Source organism: Lemur catta, chromosome 18 (assembly GCF_020740605.2).
Source record: "Lemur catta isolate mLemCat1 chromosome 18, mLemCat1.pri, whole genome shotgun sequence".
Lineage (NCBI taxonomy): Eukaryota > Metazoa > Chordata > Mammalia > Primates > Lemuridae > Lemur > Lemur catta.
Window position 1 is genome coordinate 38,910,997 of NC_059145.1, and position 21,784 is coordinate 38,932,780.

Genomic DNA, 21,784 nt, shown 5'->3' on the forward strand with positions numbered 1-21,784 from the left:
CGTTTTTTTTTTGAGACAGAGTCTCACTCTGTTGTCTGGGCTAGAGTGCCGTGGCGTCAACCTAGCTCACAGCAACCTCAAACTCCTGGGCTCAAGCAATCCTACTGCCTCAGCCTCCCGAGTAGCTGGGACTACAGGCATTTGGCACCATGCCCGGCTAATTATATATATATCTTGCTCTTGCTCAGGCTGGTCTGGAGCTCCTGAGCTCAAACGATCTGCCCGCCTTGGCCTCCCAGAGTGCTAGGATTACAGGTGTGAGCCACCGCTTCCGGCCCTAACTGAGCTTCTTAGAGTGCATGCCTGCTTATCTGCATTTTTAGCATGTGTCTGTGCCCTCCGGACTAAAGAAGCTGGTGGCCAGGTATTGTCTTGCAATTGCTGTGGAGACAGTGCCTTCCTAGTTCTTAAAAATAGTCCTGACCTTGTTTGGCACCATATCTGATTACAATTTCTCTTCCTTTGCCAGGGCTTTTTATTCGTTGCCACTTTCTAGGCTTGCTGTGTTACTGAATTAAAACAGATAAACCAAAAAAACACTACTTACGTTGTATCTCCTAAATTTGCTTCAACAAGTTCTTTGGTCTGGTTTATCATTTATACTTGAGATTATTTGTGTGTTTGCCTGATTTTTTTTTCCCCTTGTGTTTCTCTTTTGTATTATAGATAAAAACAGTATAATCCTCTCCCTTATAAGCTATCGTCTTTTTCCTTCTATATTTTGTTGAGATTTTTATTGTTATTGTTGCTATTCTTACCCAGGTATATTTAAACCTGTTTTTTTTTATATATCAAATCTTTTTAGAATCAAAACACAGAATTTTATATTCTCTTTATTTGCAGATTTGGAATTCTGTCAATGGCCAACATACTTTGTTCTTTGTAAAGCCACATTACCTCTTTGTTCTGGTTTTGGTAGGTCTAGATTAGAAGTTTGCAAACTTTTTTGGTTTACAACCCTAATATTTAAAAAACAAATTTTTCATAAACATTTTTTCACATGTTATATACTTATACTATTGTATACAACTGTTCAGTACATCATAAACATACATTCATTTATTCAGCTATATTGTGTGACTACCATGTGTCAGGCACTGCTCTGGGCACTTAGGATATCTTCATGAAGCTGACATAATAATAAATAATAAACAATAGACATCACCAGTAAGTACAGTATATGATATGTCAGTAGGGGATAAGTGCCATGAAAAAAGAACAAGTAGAGCATATGAAAGGGCATGGAGAGTACTGGTGAGCTATGAGGATGCTACTGCACTCTAGCCAGGGTGAGGGAGCAAGGCTCTGTCTCAAAAAAAGAAAAAAAATTATATCTCAAGCAAGGCAAATGTCTGGAAAAATTTAAGTGTTTTCTGAATACTTCTATCTAAACTGTTGTATGTTCCTTTTTCTGTATAAAAATTGCCATGGCAATAGCTAGAACCAACTGCCCGGTGGTCATGACAATGTTTTAGACGGTGAGCCAAGTGGTGGCCAACAAGCCAAGGTACTTCCTTTTGCCAGTGGCCTCCCTCTCCTCACTGGCCTCTGAGGTGCTGCCATCGGTGCTGTCCTCCTTGCTGGATGCCATGGTGGCCACGCACTCAGGAAACATGGAAGAGAGGGGCGCATTGCAGGATTTTGATCAAAGAAGTCACATACTCTCTTTTTTTTTTTTCAGACAGGGTCTCTCTCTGTCACCCTGGCTAAAGTGCAGCCGGGTCATCATAGCTCACTACAGCCTCAAACTCCTGGGCTCAAACGATCCTCCTGCCTCGGCCTTCCAAGTAGCTGGGATTACAGGCATGCCACCATGCCTGGCTAATTTTTTCTACTTTTGGTAGAGACAGGGTCTTGCTCTTGGTCAGGCTGGTCTCAAAATTCCTGAGCTCATTCAATCCTCCTACCGTGGCTTTCCTGAGTGCTAGGATTATAGGCATGAGCCACCACACCTGGCCTATCATCTTAGCAGAATCACTGTGGCTGCTGTGTTGAGAATAGACAGGAAGACCATGATGGAAGCAGGGAGGCTAGTTAGGAAGTACGAGGTGTTGGGGATCACACCAGGATGGTGGCCTGGGAGATTGTGAGAAGTGATTGGATTCTAGATGTGGTCTGCAGGTGCAGTTTGTAGGATTACATGGTGTGGGGTTTGAGAGAAAGAAAGGAATCAAGAGTGACTGTCAGGTTTTTGGTGAGAGCAGTTGTAAAAATGGGATTGGGGATGCTGTAGATAGGGGGGTATTTTTTTGATGAGGAGGAATAGATTCTGTTTTTGGCTGTTAAATTTAGTCTTCCTAGACTTAATAAGCAGTTGGATATATGAATCTGGTGTTCAAGAAAGAGGACCAAGGCCGGGCGCGGTGGCTCACGCCTGTAATCCTAGCCCTCTGGGAGGCCGAGGTGGGTGGATTGCCCGAGGTCAGGAGTTTGAGACCAGCCTGAGTGAGACCCCGTCTCTACTAAAAATAGAAATAAAAATTATCTGGCCAACTAAAAATATATATAGAAAAAATTAGCCGGGCATGGTGGCGCATGCCTGTAGTCCCAGCTACTCGAGAGGCTAAGGCAGTAGGATGGCTTAAGCCCAGGAGTTTGAGGTTGCTGTGAGCTAGGCTGACGCCATGGCACTCACTCTAGCCTGGGCAACAAAGTGAGACTTTGTCTCAAAAAAAAAAAAAAGAAAGAAAGAGGACCAAGGACTGAGCCTCAGGGCCTTCAACATTAAGAGATTGAGAAGAAGAAAAACCAATAAACTAGACTGAGTAACAGGAAGATGAAGAGAGTGGTGCTTGAAGGCCAAGTGAAGAAAACAGATCAAGGAGTTCTAGTATTTTCTTCCCACCTCCCACAGGACTATGATGGAATTCATACCAAACCTTGGAACCATTGATAGTGTGTTCTTTCCCCTATCATTTACTGTTTATTGACACAAGGGTTTTTTTTAATAGCATAATAGAGGTTTTGTTTTGTTTTTTATGAAATGTAAGTTCAGAGAAAAAGGCTATTATACTTGACAGGTTTTAAAATGTTAACATTTTACCATATTTGCTTCAAACTTTTTTTTTTCCCTGAGACAGAGTCTCACTGTGTCTCCCAGATTAGAGTGCAGTAGTGTCATTGTAGCTCACCGCAACCTCAAACTGGGCTCAAGTGATCCTCCTGCCTCAGCCTCCTGAGTAGTTGGGACTACAGGTGTGTGCCACCACACCTGGCTAATTTTTTTTTTTAGTAGAGATGGGGTCTTGCTCTTACTCTGGCTAGTCTCAAACTCCTGACCTCAAGCAATCCTCCTGCCTCTAGGATTACAGGTATGAGCCACTGCTTTAAACTTTTTAAAAAGAAGTTATAGATGGAGCTAAAAGTTCCTGTTTCCTCCAAGATACCAATCCCCTCCTTTTCTCTCCTCTCTAAAGTTGGTGCATACCCTTCCATTCCATATCATTGTTCTTGTTAGTATATATGTATATGGGTTCATAAATTCATGTGTGGTATAGTACTGTTTTATGGATTAAAAAATTACAGTAATGGCATCATACTAGTAATACTATTTCTTAACTTTTTCCAATTTGGTTTTGAAATTTATTTATATTGACATATGTACATCATTCAGTACTGAACAGTTGATGTATATACCCATTTATCCATTTCCCCCTTGAAGTACATTTAGGTGGTTTCCCATTTATCTTTTACAACGATGCGGTGAACAGCCTTGAACCTGTCGTCTTGGGCACATGCTGGGTTGTGGAGGTGCATGTCTTTGGTTTTGGATTGCCATAAACAGAATAGGAAAGGAGCCATTTCTTTCTGGCTGGCCAGTGCTTGATATGTTTAGATTTTTAATTTTTCATTTTGTGCCAATCTTTTGGGAATAAAATCGTTTATTGTTTTAATTTGCATTTCCCTGATTACTTGTGGAAAGGGCATCTTTTTATATGTTTATTGGCCCTCTGAGCCTCTTCTTTTGTGAATTGCCTTAAAGTTATCAGAATTCTTCACATATTCTGTTTATTAATTTTTTGCAGTTATAAACGTTGCAAATACCGTCTTGTAGTCTGTTTGACTTCTATCTTCACTTATAGTTTTCTTTCTCTTTTTTTTTTTTTTGAGACAGAGTCTCACTCTTGCCCTGGCTAGAGTACGGTGACATCATCATAACTCATTGCAACCTCATACTCAACTCCTGGGCTCAAGTGATCCTCCTGCCTCAGCCTCCCTACTAGCTGGCACTACGGGCATGTCCCACCACGCCCAGATAATTTTTTCTATTTTTAGTAGAGATGGGATCTTGCTCTTGCTCAGGCTGGTCTCAAACTCCTGACCTAAAGCTATCCTCCTGACTCGGCCTCCCAGAGTGCTAGGATTATAGATGTGAACCACTGTGCCCAGCCCTGCTTACGGTTCTCTTATACAAAAAATAATTTTAGTGTGGCTGGGGATGGGAACAGGGGGATTGTAAGTGGGCACGAGGGTTCTTTCGGGGTGATAGAAATGTTTTAAAATTGAATTTGAGGGATAGTTGTACAACTCTATAAATTTACTAAAAGTCATTGCACTGTACACTTAGTAAATTTTATGGTATGTAAATTATAGTGCATAAAAGCTGTTGAATAATTTTAATGTGGCCTAATTTGTCAGTGCTTTCCATTGTGGTTTGTGTGTTTTATGTTTTATTTATGGAATTTAATCATTTGTCAAAAAGCATTTCAATTTTTTCCTAATTACCTTAAATTTTAATTTGTACATTTAGGTCCTTAGTATATTGGGAATTTATTTTGGAGTACTGTCAGAAGTAGTGATGTAATTTATCCATATATACATCCAGTTATTCTAGCTCTGTTTTTGACATAGATTATCTTTTCCCGGTTGATTTCAATACTGCCTCAGTCACACACTCCACTCCCATGTCAGTGTGTGTCAGTTTCTTTCTGAAATTTCTTTTTTAAATTTGTTTTTTAGAGATGGGGTCTCTCTCTGTCTCCCAGGCTGGAGGGCAGTGGTGATCATAGCTCACTGCAGCCTTGAACTCCCGGGCTCAAGCAATCCTTCCACCTCAGCCTCCCATGTTACTTAGGATTACAGGTGTGAGCTGCTGTGCCTAGCTGTGTGTCAGTTTCTAAGATCTCTATTCTGTTTTTTTGACCTCTTTGCTTCTCTTTGCAAAATATCACACTCTGTTTTAATTGCTATAATTTCATAAAAAGCTATGCTCTCTGGGAGGGCAATTTATCTCTCATTAGTCTTTGACTCTTTGCTATCTAGCTACACTTGGCCTTTACTCGTCTTTTTTTTTTTTTTTTTTGGAGACAGAGTCTCGCTTTGTTGCCTAGGCTAGAATGAGTGCCGTGGCGTCAGCCTAGCTCACAGCAACCTCAAACTCCTGGGCTTAAGCGATCCTACTGCCTCAGCCTCCCGGGTAGCTGGGACTACAGGCATGTGCCACCATGCCCGGCTAATTTTTTCTATATATATTTTAGTTGGCCAGATAATTTCTTTCTATTTTTAGTAGAGATGGGGTCTCGCTCTTGCTCAGGCTGGTCTCGAACTCCTGAGCTCAAACGATCCACCCGCCTGGGCCTCCCAGAGTGCTAGGATTACAGGCGTGAGCCACCGCGCCCGGCCTGGCCTTTACTCTTCTATATGAATAGGGTTAGCTTGTGAAAGTTGTCAGAAAATTCTCTTGGTGTTTTTTTGTTTTGTTTTGTTTTAAGAGACAGGGTCTCTTTGTCACTCAGACAGGAGTGCAGTGGTGTGATCATAGCTCACTGTAACCTCAAACTCCCTGGGCTCAAATGATTCTCCTGCCTCAGTCTCCTGAGAAGCTATGGCTACAGGCATGTGGCACCATGCCCAGCCAATTTTTTTTTTATTTTTTGTAAAGACAAGGTCTCACTAGGTTGCCCAGGCTGGTCTCAAACTCCTGGCCAGAAGAGATCTTCCTGCCTTTGCCTCCCAACATGCTGGGATTACAGGTGTGAGCTACTGTGCCTGGCCCTCTTTGGGATTTTCATTGAAATTACATCATGTTTCAGTATTGAGTACTCCCTCACATAATATATCGTCTTTTAAATCCTTCAGTAAAGTTTTATTATTGGTCTGACATAATTTTTAATGATGTCTAGGTATTTTATAGTTTTGGTTGCTGTTTTGAATGGGATATATTTAAACGGTTTTCATTTTCTGATTGTTTTTTGCCAATGTAGAGCAACGCTATTTTTTCCTTCTTATTAAGTCTAACTCACAGAAACATCCACAAATCTGAGTTATAGCTCAGTGTATATTTATAATATTCACCATGTCACCTCCACTTCTGTGCCCTTTCTCAATCAGTATTTTTCCAGAGTAACTGTTGTTGTGTCTATCATCATTTTGAATTTCATTTAAGTAACACTACATTTTTGTATAAATAGCCTCTTTGGTGTCCAGATTGTTTCTTGCTAAATCATGTCTATGAGATTCATTTGTGTCGTGTGTGGCAATAGTTGGTTCTTTTTCATTTCTGCTTAGTATTCCATGTATGCATATACTGCAGTTGATCCATTTTAATTTTTTTACAGAATTAAGTATCCTGTTTATTAATTTACAAATCATAGTAAAACCTGAAAGTCATTTCACCTCAGCAGCAGCTTTGAAAAAGGAAAAATTAACACATAAATTTTAGCAACATGAGAAACCTCTTTCTTTTCTTTTCTTTCTTTCTTTCTTTTTTTTTTTTTTTTTAAAGAGACAGGCTTTCACTTTGCCACATAGGCTGGAGTACAGTGGTGTGATCATAGCTTACTGTTAACTTGAACTCCTGGGCTCAAGGGATCCTCCCATCTCAGCCTCCCAAGTAGCTAGGACTACAGGCACATACCACCACGCCTGGCTAATTTAAAAAAAAAATTTTTTTTTTTGTTTTTTTGTAGTGATGAGGTCTCATTATGTTGCCCAGGTTGGTCTCAAACTCCTCAAGCGATCCTCCCACTGTGCTTCCCAGTGTGCTGAGTTTACAGGCATGAGCTACCCCCCCTGGCCAAGAACCTGAGAAACTTTATTTTACTTGATTAGAGACATAGTTTATTTTGAAGTTCAATTACATGTTCAAGGAGTTGGTTACTATAACCAGAAAGTCAGCCTAACTACATTGTAGCTAACATCTTTGCAGTGTAAATTTACTTACATGTGTTGCAGTTCACCAGTGAGAAAAAATCAACTTAAGAATCTCAAGAATGTTCTTTTCATAAATATCTTTCTTTCTGTTTTATGCAATAATTATCTTAAAAATAGAACCAAAGTGTTTTAAAGCAAAGGACAGACAGACTGTATTATATAGCTCAGAGATACATAAACTCATAGGCAAAGCAGTGGAATCCCATGACCCCTGGGGGAGCAGAAATGTGCAATTGTTTACCTAAACAAGATTGAGGCTCTATTAGTAATGAAGTAGCAGAGAAAGACGTCATACAGGCAGCCACTATCATTATCTACAGCCCTCTCAGTCAGTGATTTTTACAGTAGGCCCTCGTTGTTTATAAAAAGAGTCAGAGCTGTTGCTATTTTCAGTACTTCCAGTGCTGGGCTCTTTACCTGCATCTGCAAATCCCACAGGGTTAGGACTGGGCATATCTTTATTTTACAAGTGAGGAAACTTGGAGAAATTAAGTGATTTACCCAAGGCTCTATACCTTGTAAACAGGGTTTCACAGAGGTTGAGAGAGAGTTCTGGGTACTTCTACTTTTTCAGGTTCCAGTTTTATATAAGTAATGCCAAAACAAAGTTATAGAAATGTGGTATATTTTACCTGTTTACTAGGAAAATATTTCAAACACAAAAACAATGCTATGACTTTATGTAGACATCATATGGAAATAAAATATCAAAAGTCTAGATAAAACTGAAGATTTTAACGTTTGCCCCTCAGTCCTATGGAAGCTGCAGAAGTTGCTATGGATCTCTCAGAGCATGGCCATAGCCTTGACCTTCTTCTTGCCCAAGACTTCTGGGACACCTGGCACTGTCAACCCCTCTCTTTTCCCAGCTACCCAATGACTAGAAAGTTTAGTACTCTCCTTGTATCTATAGTCAAAGGCAATCCCCAGGAGAAGTGGAGCCCCAGAGATAAGCCTCTTTTAGCCTGACTGGGGCCAAGGTAGGAACCGATTAGCAGTCCTGGTTAGAGTCCACTGCCACAGTGGGTACCTCCAGAGACCATGATCTGTCCTCCCCTAGAAAAAAGGCTGTCCACAATTGCTTCCCCACTTTTTGCCCTAAATGTTGACTCTTTGAGATTTATTTTCATGTTGTTGTACTTTTACTCACAATGCTCTGCCTGGGATTATTTAATTCATTACAACAAATCTTTTTTTGAGCATTTACTGCATACCAGGAACTGCTTTGGACCCTGGTTATGAAGATAAGAGAGAGTGATTTGGTGGTGATTACAGAAAAGTAAATAGATGACAGTACAGTGGCATATTGCTGTGATAGAGTTGGCATAGGGTACGTTAGGAGCTATAGAAGTTTGCACTATATTCAAGTGTGGAGAGAATGGAGTCTGGGAAAACTCCTTGGGGTAGGAAGTTGCCTTGTCCTGAAGGACTAGAAAGTGGGTAACTAGGCAAAAAAGTATGTATGCATTAAAATAATGCAATCTGTTTGAGGGAAGGGGAGAAGAGAATATTTGATGACAGTAGTAAAATAGAACATAGCAGGCCGGGCGCAGTGGCTCACGCTTATAATCCTAGCACTCTGGGAGGCCGAGGCGGGTGGATCGCTCGAGGTCAGGAGTTCGAGACCAGCCTGAGCAAGAGCGAGACCCCGTCTCTACTAAAAATAGAAAGAAATTATCTGGCCAACTAAAAATATATATAGAAAAAATTAGCCGGGTATGGTGGCGCATGCCTGTAGTCCCAGCTACTCGGGAGGCTGAGGCAGTAGGATTGCTGAAGCCCAGGAGTTTGAGGTTGCTGTGAGCTAGGATGACGCCATGGCACTCACTCTAGCCGGGCAACAGAGCGAGACTCTGTCTCAAAAAAAAAAGAACATAGCTGCCTGGGCACCTTTGGGTTAAGAAGATTTTGCAGTTTCGCAGTGGTGTTGTTGTATACCCCATTTTGCCCATAATTATGAGGTCCAGAAAAAAAAAAAAACAGTGGTTTATCTTTTGCAGGTAGGACCACATTCCTGTTCTACTGATATTTTATTTTTCTTTTTTGTTCTTAATCTTTCAGATATAGTCTTGCCTACTTCGTTTGTAATTTTAAAATATGCTCAGTATTAAGGAAGTTGCCAACTACTTTAACTTTTCTTTAGAGAAAATTGATGTTATAGGGAGGTGTTTGAGTACAAAGAGCTTTTCCTTGTCCCACTGGTTGGTATAGAGTCAGAGGGAAAGTGTTAGACATGGTTATAAATTGACAGCCATAGATTTAAAGTAGAAGAAATCTGAAACCTGAATTCCTTTGGGAAAAACAAAACCTTTTCTACAACTCATCATGGAATGGGTTTTCCTGTCTGGTCAGGTTTCCTATCTGGTCATTGGCACCTTTAGTGGAGAATTTGCGAATCTAATATGACTTGATTTTTCAGGTAAAAACCCTTCCTTGGAGTCAAGGAAACACTCTTACTAGCACTGGACATCATTAGGAGACTGAACAGAACAAATTTCTGTTGCCTTCTGTTTTTTCTGATCTCATCATCTTTGAATGCAAAGCAAACTGAGATAGTTGCTTTCCTCATATCTGTCCTTTAGAGAACTTAGAAGGAATCTGAGAACTAGGAAAGGAAGAGAATGTTAGCTTCTGTGCACAAAAAGATGGATAGAGGAGACCAGAGCTGCACATTCGACAAAAATTTACCAACTGCTTCTCATGTACCAAGCAGTGTTGTGTGTGCTTGGGACACACACATCAGGGAACAAAACAAGAGTACCTGCTGTTACTCATGGCACTCCAGGGAAATTGTGACTTGCCAGATGTTTTGATTCCCTCTTTCTCTCTCCTTTTCTGTAGGACAGAATAATAAGCTGAACAGAGTCTGACCATTGGCTTTTAGCTTGCCAGGATCTTCAACCTAGCTCTCCTTTTGTGGCCCATGTGCTGCCTCCTCTGCCCTCAGTGTGCAACTGGCCCCCAACGCAATGTGTGTTTGTCAAACCATGGAAGTGGGGCAGTATGGCAAGAACGCAAGTCGGGCTGGAGACAGGGGAGTCCTCCTGGAGCCCTTCATCCACCAAGTGGGCGGACACAGCAGCATGATGCGCTACGATGACCACACTGTGTGCAAGCCCCTCATCTCCCGGGAACAACGATTCTACGAGTCCCTTCCTCCTGAAATGAAGGAGTTCACCCCTGAGTACAAAGGTCAGTCACTGGCCAGTTTAGTGAGAGTGGCAGCCTTGGGCTTATAGACCCTGGGCTCAGTTTTCCTTGTTCTGTTTGCCATGTGATGTGACTGTAGGTCTCTGTTGTCTCAAAGCAGCTAAGTCATTTTATTAGGCAAAATTAGAGGCTAAAAGCATCTGCAAGGTCTTTAGATCTTGAAAATTGAACTCATTGATAGGTAAAGCTAGAATTAATTCACAGAATTAAGTCTGATTGGTGGAGAAGAGCATGCTATTATCAAGGAGTTTTCCCCTGTTTGCCGTGAGAGTCTAAGAGAGAAGAGGGAAGCACTTCTCAGGCCCCAGAGGAGGACGAAGTGATATTTCCAGGATGTAAGTGATACATCCAGGTTGGATGACTGGAAAGGAGGCTCTGTGGAACCTGTGTCTGTGTGTGCTGAGGGAATGAATTGATGGTAAGAAATTGAGAGAATCTCTGGGGCCTGGAAGTCCTAATGTTTGAAGGAAAAATAATTTGTTTTAAGATACAAATTAACTTTATAGAAAAGAGCCCCATGAATATTATACTGGAATCAACTTTGTCCTATTTTAATTTTTAAAATTTTCATATTTTTTAAATTAAGTTAATAGAAACGAGGTCTTGCTGTGTTACCCAGGCTGGTCTTGAACTCCTGGCTTGAGTATTTTATTTTATTTTATTTTTTAGTTTTTTGAGACAGAGTCTTACTCTCTTGTCTGGGCTAGAATGCAATGACGTCATCATAGCTCACTGCAAACTCAAACTCCTGGGCTCAAGCGATCCTCCTGCCTTTGCCTTCAGAATGGCTAGGACTATAGTCTTACACCACTACACCTGGCTTAATTTTTCTATTTTTTGTAGAGATGAGGTATTGTTCTTGCTCAGGCTGGTCTAGAACTCCCGTCCTCAATTGATGCTCCCACGTCAGCCTCTTGAAGTGCTAGGTTTACAGGCCTGAACCACCGTGCCCAGCCCTTACTTTATTTTAAAATTTGGTCTTTGTTAATGTGTTTATACATTTTTATGATCATCCATTGTGTGTGAGTTTTATTTTTTGAGTCCTGCTTTTTAACTTTTTTAAAGTTGTGTGATTTCAGTCATGTTGACACTATCCTTTACTTAAGGGAGTTTCAAATTAGATAAACTAGGCTGGGTATGGTGGCTCACGCTTGTAATTCCAACACTTTGGGAGACCAAGTCAGGAAGATTGCTTGAGGCCAGGAGTTAGAGACCAGCTTGGGCAACACAAGATCCCATCACTTCCAAAAAAAAAGTTAGCTGGGCTTGGTGTGGCATACACTTACAGTCCTAGCTACTCAGGAGGCTGAGGTAGGAGGATCTCTCTTTTTTTTTTTTTTTTCTCCTCCCTCCCTCCCTTCAGGAGGATCTCTTGAGCCCGGGAGTTTGAGGTTACACTGAGCTATGCTCACACTATTGTACTCCAGCCTGGATGACAGAGCGAGACCCTGTCTCTAAAAAGAAAAAAAGAAAAAAGCCAATCCATATCAGAATTGACTTTTATAAGTGGAATCATACAATTTTTGTCCTTTGTGTCTAGCTTATTTCACTTAGCATAATGTTTTTAAGGTTTATCCATGTCATAGCATGTACTAGACCTTCGTTCTTTTTTGGGGGTGGAGGGGAAGGACAGAATCTTGCTCTGTTACCCAGAGTGCAGTAGTGTCATCATAGCTCACTGCAACCTCCAGTGCCTTGGGCTCAAGTGATCTAGCCTCAGCCTCCCAAGTAGTGGGGACTATAGGCATGCCATGACGCCTGGCTAATTTTTCTATTTTTAGTAGAATCGGAGTCTCACTCTTGCTCAGGCTGGTCCCGAACTCCTGACCTCACGCAATCCTCTCATCTTGGCCTCTCAGAGCGCTAGGGTTATAGGCATGAGCCACTGTGCCCAGCCAAAGCTTCATGCTTTTTTGTGGGTAACACTCCATTTTAAGTATATACCACATTTGTTTATGTGTTATCTCTTTGTGGACACTTGGGTTATTTCCATCTTTTGACTATTGTGAATAATGCTACTGTGAACATTGGCTTACAAGTATTCATTGAGTCCCTGTTTTCTTTTCTTTTCTTTTTTTTTTTGAGACAGAGTCTCACTCTGTCGCCCAGACTAGAGTGCTGTGGCATCAGCCTAGCTCATAGCAACCTCAAACTCCTGGGCTCAAGTAATCCTTCTGCCTCAGCCTCCCGAGTAGCTGGGACTACAGACATGTGCCACCATGCCTGGCTAATGTTTTCTGCATATATTTTTAGTTGTCCAGCTAAATTCTTTCTATTTTTAGTTGAGACGAGGTCTCACTCTTGCTCAGGCTGGTCTTGAACTCCTGAGCTCAAATGATCCACCTGCCTTGGCCTCCCAGATTGTTAGGATTACAGGCGTGAGCCACTGTGCCAAGTCCCTGTTTTCAGTTCTTTGGGGTATATACCTAGGAGTGGAACTGCTGGATCATATGGTCATTTTGTGTTTACCTTTTTGAGGAACTGCGAAACTGTTTTCCACAGTGGCTGCACCACTTTACATTTTTATCAGCAGTGTTCCTGTTTCTCTACATCCTTGACAATACTTATTTCTTGTTTTTGTTTTTTAATTATTTTAGCCATCCTAGTAGGCATGAAGTGGTGTCTCGTTTTGGTTTTGATTTGCATTTTCTTAGTGACTAATAATGTCGATGTGCTATTGCCCATTTGTATATCTCTATTCAGAAATATCTTTTTGAGTCCTTTGTGCAGTTTTGAATTAGGTGGTTTGTTTTTACTGCTTTCAAAACAATCAGAAGACTATTAAATTTGGAAGAATAAATGTTCTAAGGCTACAAAACAAGAGAGAAGCCAGAATCAAACACACTACCTTCTCTAAGTGGTAAGGAACAACAGTCCCAAATGGTTTATAAACGTAGCTTCATCTGCCTATCCATCCATACTTAACACATTCATGGCCAGATCTTCTGCCATAAATATGACAAAACCAGAAAGAGAACTATAGGTACTGTTAGCTCATAGAGTTCTTCTGATGGTAAGGAAAAAATCCCTTAAAAGGCAATTGGGCCCTGGCTCCAGATAAATATTCTCTAAATTATAACCACTAAAAGTAGGACAAGACATTTTATACAACCTCAAGGTGCTTCCTGGAGAAAGATTGGCAGTCTCTAGCATTGGTTCAGTATTTCCTCTCACATTCTCCTCTCACACTGGCAAATGGATATCTTTAAAGGTTATAACAAATCCTAAGGATCAACTTGATTTTTGTTGATTAGACTCCATTTTCAATAAGGAAGAACAAATATACTTTCTCAAAAGTAAAATTCATTCAAACTAAAATTAATCCCCTCTTTTGAAGTCAAGTGAAGCCCAATTTAGTCAATGAAAACAGAATAGTCAAAGATACTGCTTTGGGAAAACACTCCCCAAACCATACTTTCCTCTAAACTCCACAGCAATCAACACAGAAGACTTCTGTGACCAAATGTGGGTTTTTTCCCCACACACCAAGCAGCAGACACCAGCTGGGCATCCTCTAAGTCAATTCCGATACTGTCTGCTCCGGGATACCATTATCCCACAGGGTGAAGGCATCAAGACTAACTCCTCCTTCCCACAAGTCACAAGTCCAGGCTTCTGGAACTTCTGACTGACTGGCTTCAAATTGGGGTTCCCACGACCCCCCCCCTTTGGGTTTGCTTAATTTGCTGCAGTGGCTCATAGAACTCAGGGAAACATTTATTTACATTTAGTGGTTTATTACAAAGGATATTTTAAAGGGTACAAATAAATAGGCAGATGAAGAGACACATAGGGCAAAGTCTGGAAGAGTCCTGAGCAGAGGAGGCTCTGTCCTTGTGGAGTTGGGGCACAGCACCCTCCTGTCACGAGTGGGAGTGGATGAGTTCTTATTCCCTTTTCCTATCTGCCTCCATATGTGCAGTTCTCCGGAAGCTCTCTGAACCCAGTCCTCTTGGTTTACTTATGGAGGCTTATTACATAGGTATGATTGACAACTGTGTAGAAATGTGATTGGACAAAAAGCACATGATCTAAGCCCAGCAAGGCTTATCTGTTCAGATTTGTCTCTTTGTGTAGCTTTTCTTCATTTAGGGTATGGGATAGAACCCTCTTTGGAATGAGGTTCTTTTGACCTACAGTCAGATTAGAGTCCCACCTTGGGCAGGTGAAAGGAGAACAAGAGAAGTTCAGAGAGAGAGATTCTTTTTTTTTTTTTTTTTTGAGACAGAGTCTCACTTTGTTGCCGGGGCTAGAGTGCTGTGGTGTCACCTAGCTCACAGCAACCTCAAATTCCTGGGCTCAAGCAATCCTCCTGCCTCAGCCTCCCGGGTAGCTGGGACTACAGGCATGCGCCATCATGCCTGGCTAATTTTTTCTATATATTTTTAGTTGTCCAGATAATTTCTTCTTATTTTTAGTAGAGACGGGGTCTCACTCTTGCTCAGGCTGGTCTCGAACTCCTGAGCTCAAACGATCCACCCACCTCGGCCTCCCAGAGTGCTAGGATTACAGGCGTGAGCCACCAAGCCTGGCCTGGAGAGAGAGATTCTATTTCCTGACACCTGCTCCTGAGGCCTAAAGTGCCCAACACTGTAACAAGGACTATGGGAGGTATAAACCAGGAACTGTGGACAAAAACCAATATATGTCTCATAACACCACAGATGTTATTGGTCAAATTAATATATTTCAAAGACCTACAATGAAGAGTTTTTACTTTTTATTTTGAAATAAATTTAAAATTAAATAAAATTTTCAAAAATAATATAGGGTTCCCATAAACCCTTCACCCAGCTTCCTGTAGTGCTAACATCTTACATAACCATAGTATAATTTATAATTATCAAAACCAGGAAGTTAATACTGACATAATGACTATTAACTAATTTATACACCTTATTCAAATTTGGCAGTTTTCCCACTAATGTTATTTTTCTGGTCAAGGATTTCACATTGCATTGTGTTCTCCTTAGTCTCCTCCCATCTGGTACAGTTCCTCAGTCTTTCTTTGTTTTTAATGACCCACAACACTTTTGCTTGAAGAGTACTAGCAATTATTTTCTAGAATGTCCCTAAATCTTGTTTTGTTTCCTGATCAGATTGTTTTGTTTCATGATTAGATTGAGGTTATATAATCTGGGCAACCATGATGTCAGGAGGTAGATGTCTTATTACTGGTGATTTAACTTGGTTAAGGTGGTATCTTTCAGGCTTTTTTACTGTAAAGCTATTGTTTTTCCCATTGTAATTACCTTACGGCAAATATCTTAAGGGGAGGTACTTTGAGACTCTCTGAATGTCCGGCTTCTTATTATACTTTAGCCCCCTAATTTTAGAATCCGTGGATGAATCTTGCCTGCCACAATTATTACTGTGTTGTGTGTTAATGGTGACTTCTGTTTCCATCAATCCTTTTATATTTATTAATTAAAAGGAATTAGAATTCTATAAGGAAAAACTATCCCTTCATACCCATTTATTTATCAGTATGGTTTTATGGATATTTTATTGTTTAAATTCTTCTAGATTTGGCCATTGCAACTCCTTTAAAGTTGGCTCTTGTGTACTTTTGACATGTACTCCTATTATTTTTGACTACTTCTTTACTTTCTGTCACCACAAGATAGTCCAGGCTCACCTTATATTTTTCCTGCCCCAACTCAGGAATCAGCCATTACACCAAGGAGCTCTGCTTTCTTTGTAGGAATGGCATTTAGAAAAGTCATTTTGGTGCTAGATGTACTGGTTGCTGCTAAAGTATGGTTGCTTTTAGGCCCTATCAACAGAAGAGCTAAGAAATACATGTATGAATACTCACATACACATACACACATATATAATTATTGCCTTAAGCACAGGTATTTTTAAAACTCAACCAAGCTAAGGAAAAGTGTCAATAATATTTCATATTTTGCAATAGGTTTAAAAATAAATTTTTAGGCTGGGCGCGGTTGCTCACGCCTGTAATCCTAGCACTCTGGGAGGCCGAGGCGGGTGGATCGCTCGAGGTCAGGAGTTCGAGACCAGCCTGAGCGAGACCCCGTCTCTACTAAAAATAGACATAAAAATTATCTGGACAACTAAAAATATATATAGAGAAAATTAGCGGGGCATGGTGGCGCGTGCCTGTAGTCCCAGCTACTCAGCAGGCTGAGGCAGTAGGATCGCTTGAGCCTGGTAGTTTGGGGTTGCTGTGAGCTAGGCTGACGCCACGGCACTCTAGCCCAGACAACAGAGTGAGACTGTCTCCAAAAAAAAAAAAAAACAATCAGACATCCTTTATGAACTTAGATATAATAAATTTGCCCTCTCTGACTCTCACCTTCTCAAAAAAAATTTTTTTTGAACAAAATTTTAGCATATTAAATCTACCAGTATATTAGAAGGATAATACATCATGATCAAGTTGGATTTACCTGAGTAATGAAGATGTGTTTTAATCTTCAAAAGTCAGTCAATGTAATTTGCCATATTAACAAACTAAAAAACAAAACAAAACAGATTTATCTCAGTACATTCAGAGAAAGTATTTGACAATATTCAGCGTTCATTCTTTATAACACAACAGCAGAAAGTCTGAGCAAACTAAGAATAGAAGGAAACTTCCTCACCCTGTAGAGGGCATTTATCAAAAATCTACAGCTAGCATCATCCTTAGTGATGAAATGATTGCTTTCCCCTTAAGAGCAAGGAATGAGACAAGATTGTCCATGCTTCCCACTTGTAGTCAACATTTTACTGGAGGTTCTGACCAGTGCACTTAGGTAAGAAAACAAAATAAAAGGCATCCAGATTGGAAAGGAAGAAGTAAAAGTGTATTTGCAGACAACATAGAATTCTTTCTTCAGGCAAACAATCAAGCAGAGGACTCAGAAAATTGACCTTCTGTATACCCTTTCTTAGGAAGTTCTTTGAAGATATATTCCAGGCCAGGCCTGATGGCTTACATCTACAATCTTAGTATTTTGGGAGGCCCAGGTGGGAGGATTGCTTGAGGCCATGAGTTTGAGACCAGCCTGGGCAATAGCAAGGCTCTGTCTCTACAAAAAATTAAAAAATTAGCCAGGCTTGGTGGCATGCACCTGTAGTCCCAGCTATTACACTTGGGAGGCTGCGGCAGGAGGATCACTTGAGGTTACAGTGAGCTATGATGGTGCCACTGTACTCTAGTCCGGGCAGTAGAGCAAAACCCTATCTCAAAAAAAAAAAAAAAAAAAATTCCAGCCAACTAGGAGTAAATCAAGACAGGGAAAAAGTAGAGGCTCATAGAAAGGATGAAGGATGGCTGTTGTTCCTACATCAACCTGCAATTGGTTCAGGGTAGGTGATGTCTATGTGCTGCGGGAAAGTGAGTGCTGACAGCCTGTGCTGTATGGACCCAGCCTGTGTTGACATTTGTTGACTGGCTGCCTTTTTTTCAACAGGCGTGGTGTCTGTCTGTTTTGAGGGAGACAGTGATGGCTACATCAACTTGGTGGCCTACCCTTATGTGGAAAGTGAGACTGTGGAGCAGGATGACACACCAGAACGGGAGCAACCTCGGCGCAAACACTCCCGCCGGAGCCTGCACCGGTCGGGCAGTGGCAGTGACCACAAGGAGGAGAAAGCCAGCCTGTCTCTTGAGACCTCTGAGAGGTAAGAGGGTGGCAAACAAAGCTGCAAATGCATGTCTTGGCCTATTGGCACAAGCACTCAGAACATCTCTAGGGTCCTGGCACATCATGGGGCAGCAGGGCACAAGATTGGGAAAGGTGACTGGTATTCTCGGGACACCCACACAGGTGTGGCCTCCTTTGTGTGTCACATCACCCCAGTGATGGCTCCTTTCGGTATGGCTGTAGCTGGTCAAGAGAGAAAGTGAAGCTCTCTCAGCCCTTTGGAATCAGGAATGCCCTGTGCTAGTGACAAAAGGTCCTCTGGCTTTCTATTATATCTCACCCTTCATAAGACAGAAGGTTGAAACCCACTGGTCTACAGTGAGGCTCCAAATGTTTTCTGACCTGCAAGATGTCTGAGCCCCAGGGCCATGGGAGTCCATCCAGATTAGTATTCCCTAATGGGCTTGTGTCAGACTTTTCTGCGAATATCAGTCATTTAACCCTTTCCTTGTACTTAAAATTTAGTTAATTGTGTTAGAAATTGATTTTTTTCTTGTAGATCAGGAAGTCTTTACAAAGAATTGTTTCTTGATATTTCATGCAAAAATGAATGTGAACTCCCACTAGGATGAGTATAATCAAAAGGATAGGCAATAAAAATGTTGATGAGGATGTGGAGAAATCGGAACCTTCTCATATTGGTGGTGGCAATGTCAAGTGTTACAGCCACTTGGGAGACAACTTGGCAGTTCTTTAAAAAGTTAAACCTGGTGATTCCATCCCTAGGTATATACCCATAAGAATTGTATACATATATTCACACAAAACTTGTACATATGTTCTTAACTTTATTCCTAATAGCTAGAAAGTAGAAACAACCCAAGTATCCATCAGCTGGTGAATGGATAAACAAAACATGGTATATCCATACAATGGAATATTATTTAGCCATAAAAAAGAATGGAGTACTGATAACATGCTGCAACATGGATGGATTGTGAAAACATGGTAAAGGAAAGAAGCCAGACAGAAAAGACCACAAATATTTGGCATGATTCCATTTATATATTAATAAAATGTTCAGAACAGGCAAATCTATAGAAAAAGCAGATAGTGGTTGCTTTCGTTAGTAGTTAAGGGTTGGAGGTAGTGGGGAATAGGAGGTGACTGTTAATGGTGGTAGGGTTTTGTTTTTGGGGTGATAATGTTCTGAAAGGTAGTGGTGATGTTTTACAACCTTGCGGATATACTAAAAAACTACTGAATTGTAAAAAAAAATAATAAAATTAATGTGAACTAAAACTAATATGAGCTTTCTAAAATAAAGTGAAACCGAAATTATAAAATTAAATTACTTCACATTTAATTTCATTCAGAAATAATGAGTAAGATGTTTTAGTGAGTAAGATGCTCTTGATTTAGAAGTTGAAATTAGGAATTTTCTTAGAACTACAGTACATAGTTCATCCCTGACATCAGATCAGTTCATCAACACATGCTGCACATCTGGGCTTCCAAAGCTTTGTAAGGGCCCAGGACATTCCAGCTCTCCTTACTCAGTTTGGTGGATGAGGACACACTCACGTTAAAGAGTGCAGAACCCCATGAGAGGCCAGGCGCAGTGGCTCATGCCTGTAATCCTAGCACTCTGGGAGGCTGAGCAGGGAGGATTGCTTGAGGTCAGGAGTTTGAGACCAGCCTGAGCAAGAGCAAGACCCTGTTTCTACTAAAAATAGAAAAAAAAAAAATTAGCCCGGTTTGGTGGCACACGCCTGTAGTCCCAGCTACTTGGGAGGCTAAGGCAGGAGGATTGCTTGAGCCCAGGAGTTTGAGGTTGCTGTGAGCTAGGCTGATGCCATGGCACTCTACCCAGGATAACAGAGTGATACTCTGCCTCAGATTTAAAAAAAAGAACCCCCACGAGACACTGAGTAGCTGATGTGTCCTTTCCAGTGTCCTCAGTCATTGGATTCTCTCTGGCCAGGTCTGCTGCAAGGAGCGGGCCCAACAGCCACTTCTTAGTAAGCAGGATCTCCACATATTGAATGTTCTTTGTGGGCAGATGGACTCCAGCCTGCAGAAGCACTTCTTTAAGTGCTTTCCTTTTACTCTGCAAGAGGTTCCCTTTTCTTCCTCTTTACTGATGGCTGTGGGACCTAACTTAGTCATTCAGGTGACAAGGAATGTTCCCCAAATCTGTATCTGCCAATGGATGATACTCTCTCAGCAGCTTTTTAGAGTGGGCTTTCTTTTCTCCTCTAAAGGTTGTTTCATGAGCCATCTTGTGAAAAGTTAGTGAACATAGAATAACATCAGCATCTGCCTATGTCCAGATTCAACTTTGTGCTCTGAAGGTGACAGCTCTATCTGCAGTGACCAGACTTCTGCCTAGCCTGTTAGCAGAGACTCTAAGTCACTCTGCTTGTTTCTTCACCAAACGAGGGCTGCAGTACCAATGTTGATGTCAAGCACCACAAGGGCTCCATCCAGACACAGAAAACTTGTTCTTGGTTTGTTTGGCAAATAAGTCAAACCTGCTATTTCCTTAAAGGGATCACAAAAAAGGCACCTGTGAATGGCCTCAGCAGTGCCCTCACCAGAAGAAAATGAGAGTTGTGTCATGCTAAGAGGCATTGCTGGGCTCCTCTATTTCCAGTTAAAGGGAGATGGAGGTTTCTGCTACTGGTTCTTAGCTAGTGTTGCACAGCTTGCTCAGCCATCCTCAGGGGAGGGTCAACATTTCTAGCACACGCTAGCACCTGGGTGGTTAGCTCAAATATTTATGACTCATTCCACAGTTAAAAGAAAGGAGAGGAAAGTGGCATTTGAAATTGCTGCAGTGCTTTGCCTCTGCTCTGAGCTGCAGGCCTTGCTCTACAATCTGCAAGGCACATGGCTTTACTAGTAGTGTGGTTTTCTTGGCTTATCAGTGTGATAAACAGTATTGCTAGTTACTTTAAGCAGGTATTTATGTTGGAGCATAATGAAATTGTGGCAAAGTTCCAGCATTTTCAGTTGGAGTTACTTTTTCACCAAAATCCCTTATAGTTTGACTTATTTTATAAATAAAATTCCCTTACTTACATGGTTTCATGCTTTCCACAGGCACAAACCCTATCCAGAAAAACACAGGTACTTTTGAGTCTGCTCAAGGTAGACTATATCCTGCTTTTTTTCTTCCTCCTTCTAGGCCTGATGCAGAGACAGACAGATATTAATAAGCATGATGTTAGCATATGCTTTCTTTAAATCTTATTAAAGGAAGTCATCCTACATTTGTAGACAAAGAGAGGATAGTTACTCATGTCCTTGACAGTGGCATCCCATACTCCACCCTACATTTATTTAGTGTAAAACTGTATCTTTAGTGGCTCACGCCTGTAATCCTAGCACTCTGGGAGGCAGAGGTGGGTGGATCGTTTGAGCTCCGGAGTTCGAGACCAGCCTGAGCAAGAGCGAGACCCCGTCTCTACTAAAAAAAATAGAAAGAAATTAGCTGGACAACTAAAATATACATGGAAAAAATTAGCTGGGCATGGTGGCGCATGCCTGTAGTCCCAGCTACTCGGGAGGCTGAGGCAGGAGGATTGCTTGAGCCCAGGAGTTCGAGGTTGCTGTGAGCGAGGCTGACGCCACAGCACTCTAGCCCGGGCAACAGAGTGAGACTCTATCTCAAAAAAAAAAACAAACAAAAACCAAAAACTATCTTTACATAATTTAAAAAATTTTTATTGTCATAAAATACACATAACATAAAATTACCATTTTAAGTGTACAATTCATTGGCATTAAGTATGTTCACATTTTTATGCAACTAAAAGTTT

The 21,784-nt window shown here is 41.1% G+C and overlaps 1 protein-coding gene across 3 annotated transcripts in view; it reads left to right on the forward strand.

The window, feature by feature from the left end:
* The window catches only part of IP6K1 (inositol hexakisphosphate kinase 1), a 50,366-nt gene that overhangs the window by 20,896 nt on the left and 7,686 nt on the right, over nucleotides 1–21,784 (forward strand). For all 3 annotated transcript variants that reach the window (XM_045530211.1, XM_045530212.1, XM_045530213.1), the window contains 2 exons: nucleotides 9,994–10,344; nucleotides 17,787–17,997. In XM_045530211.1, coding sequence (XP_045386167.1) covers nucleotides 10,122–10,344; nucleotides 17,787–17,997 — 434 coding nt within the window. In that variant the 5' untranslated portion in view covers nucleotides 9,994–10,121. The remainder of the gene's footprint in view (nucleotides 1–9,993; nucleotides 10,345–17,786; nucleotides 17,998–21,784) is intronic.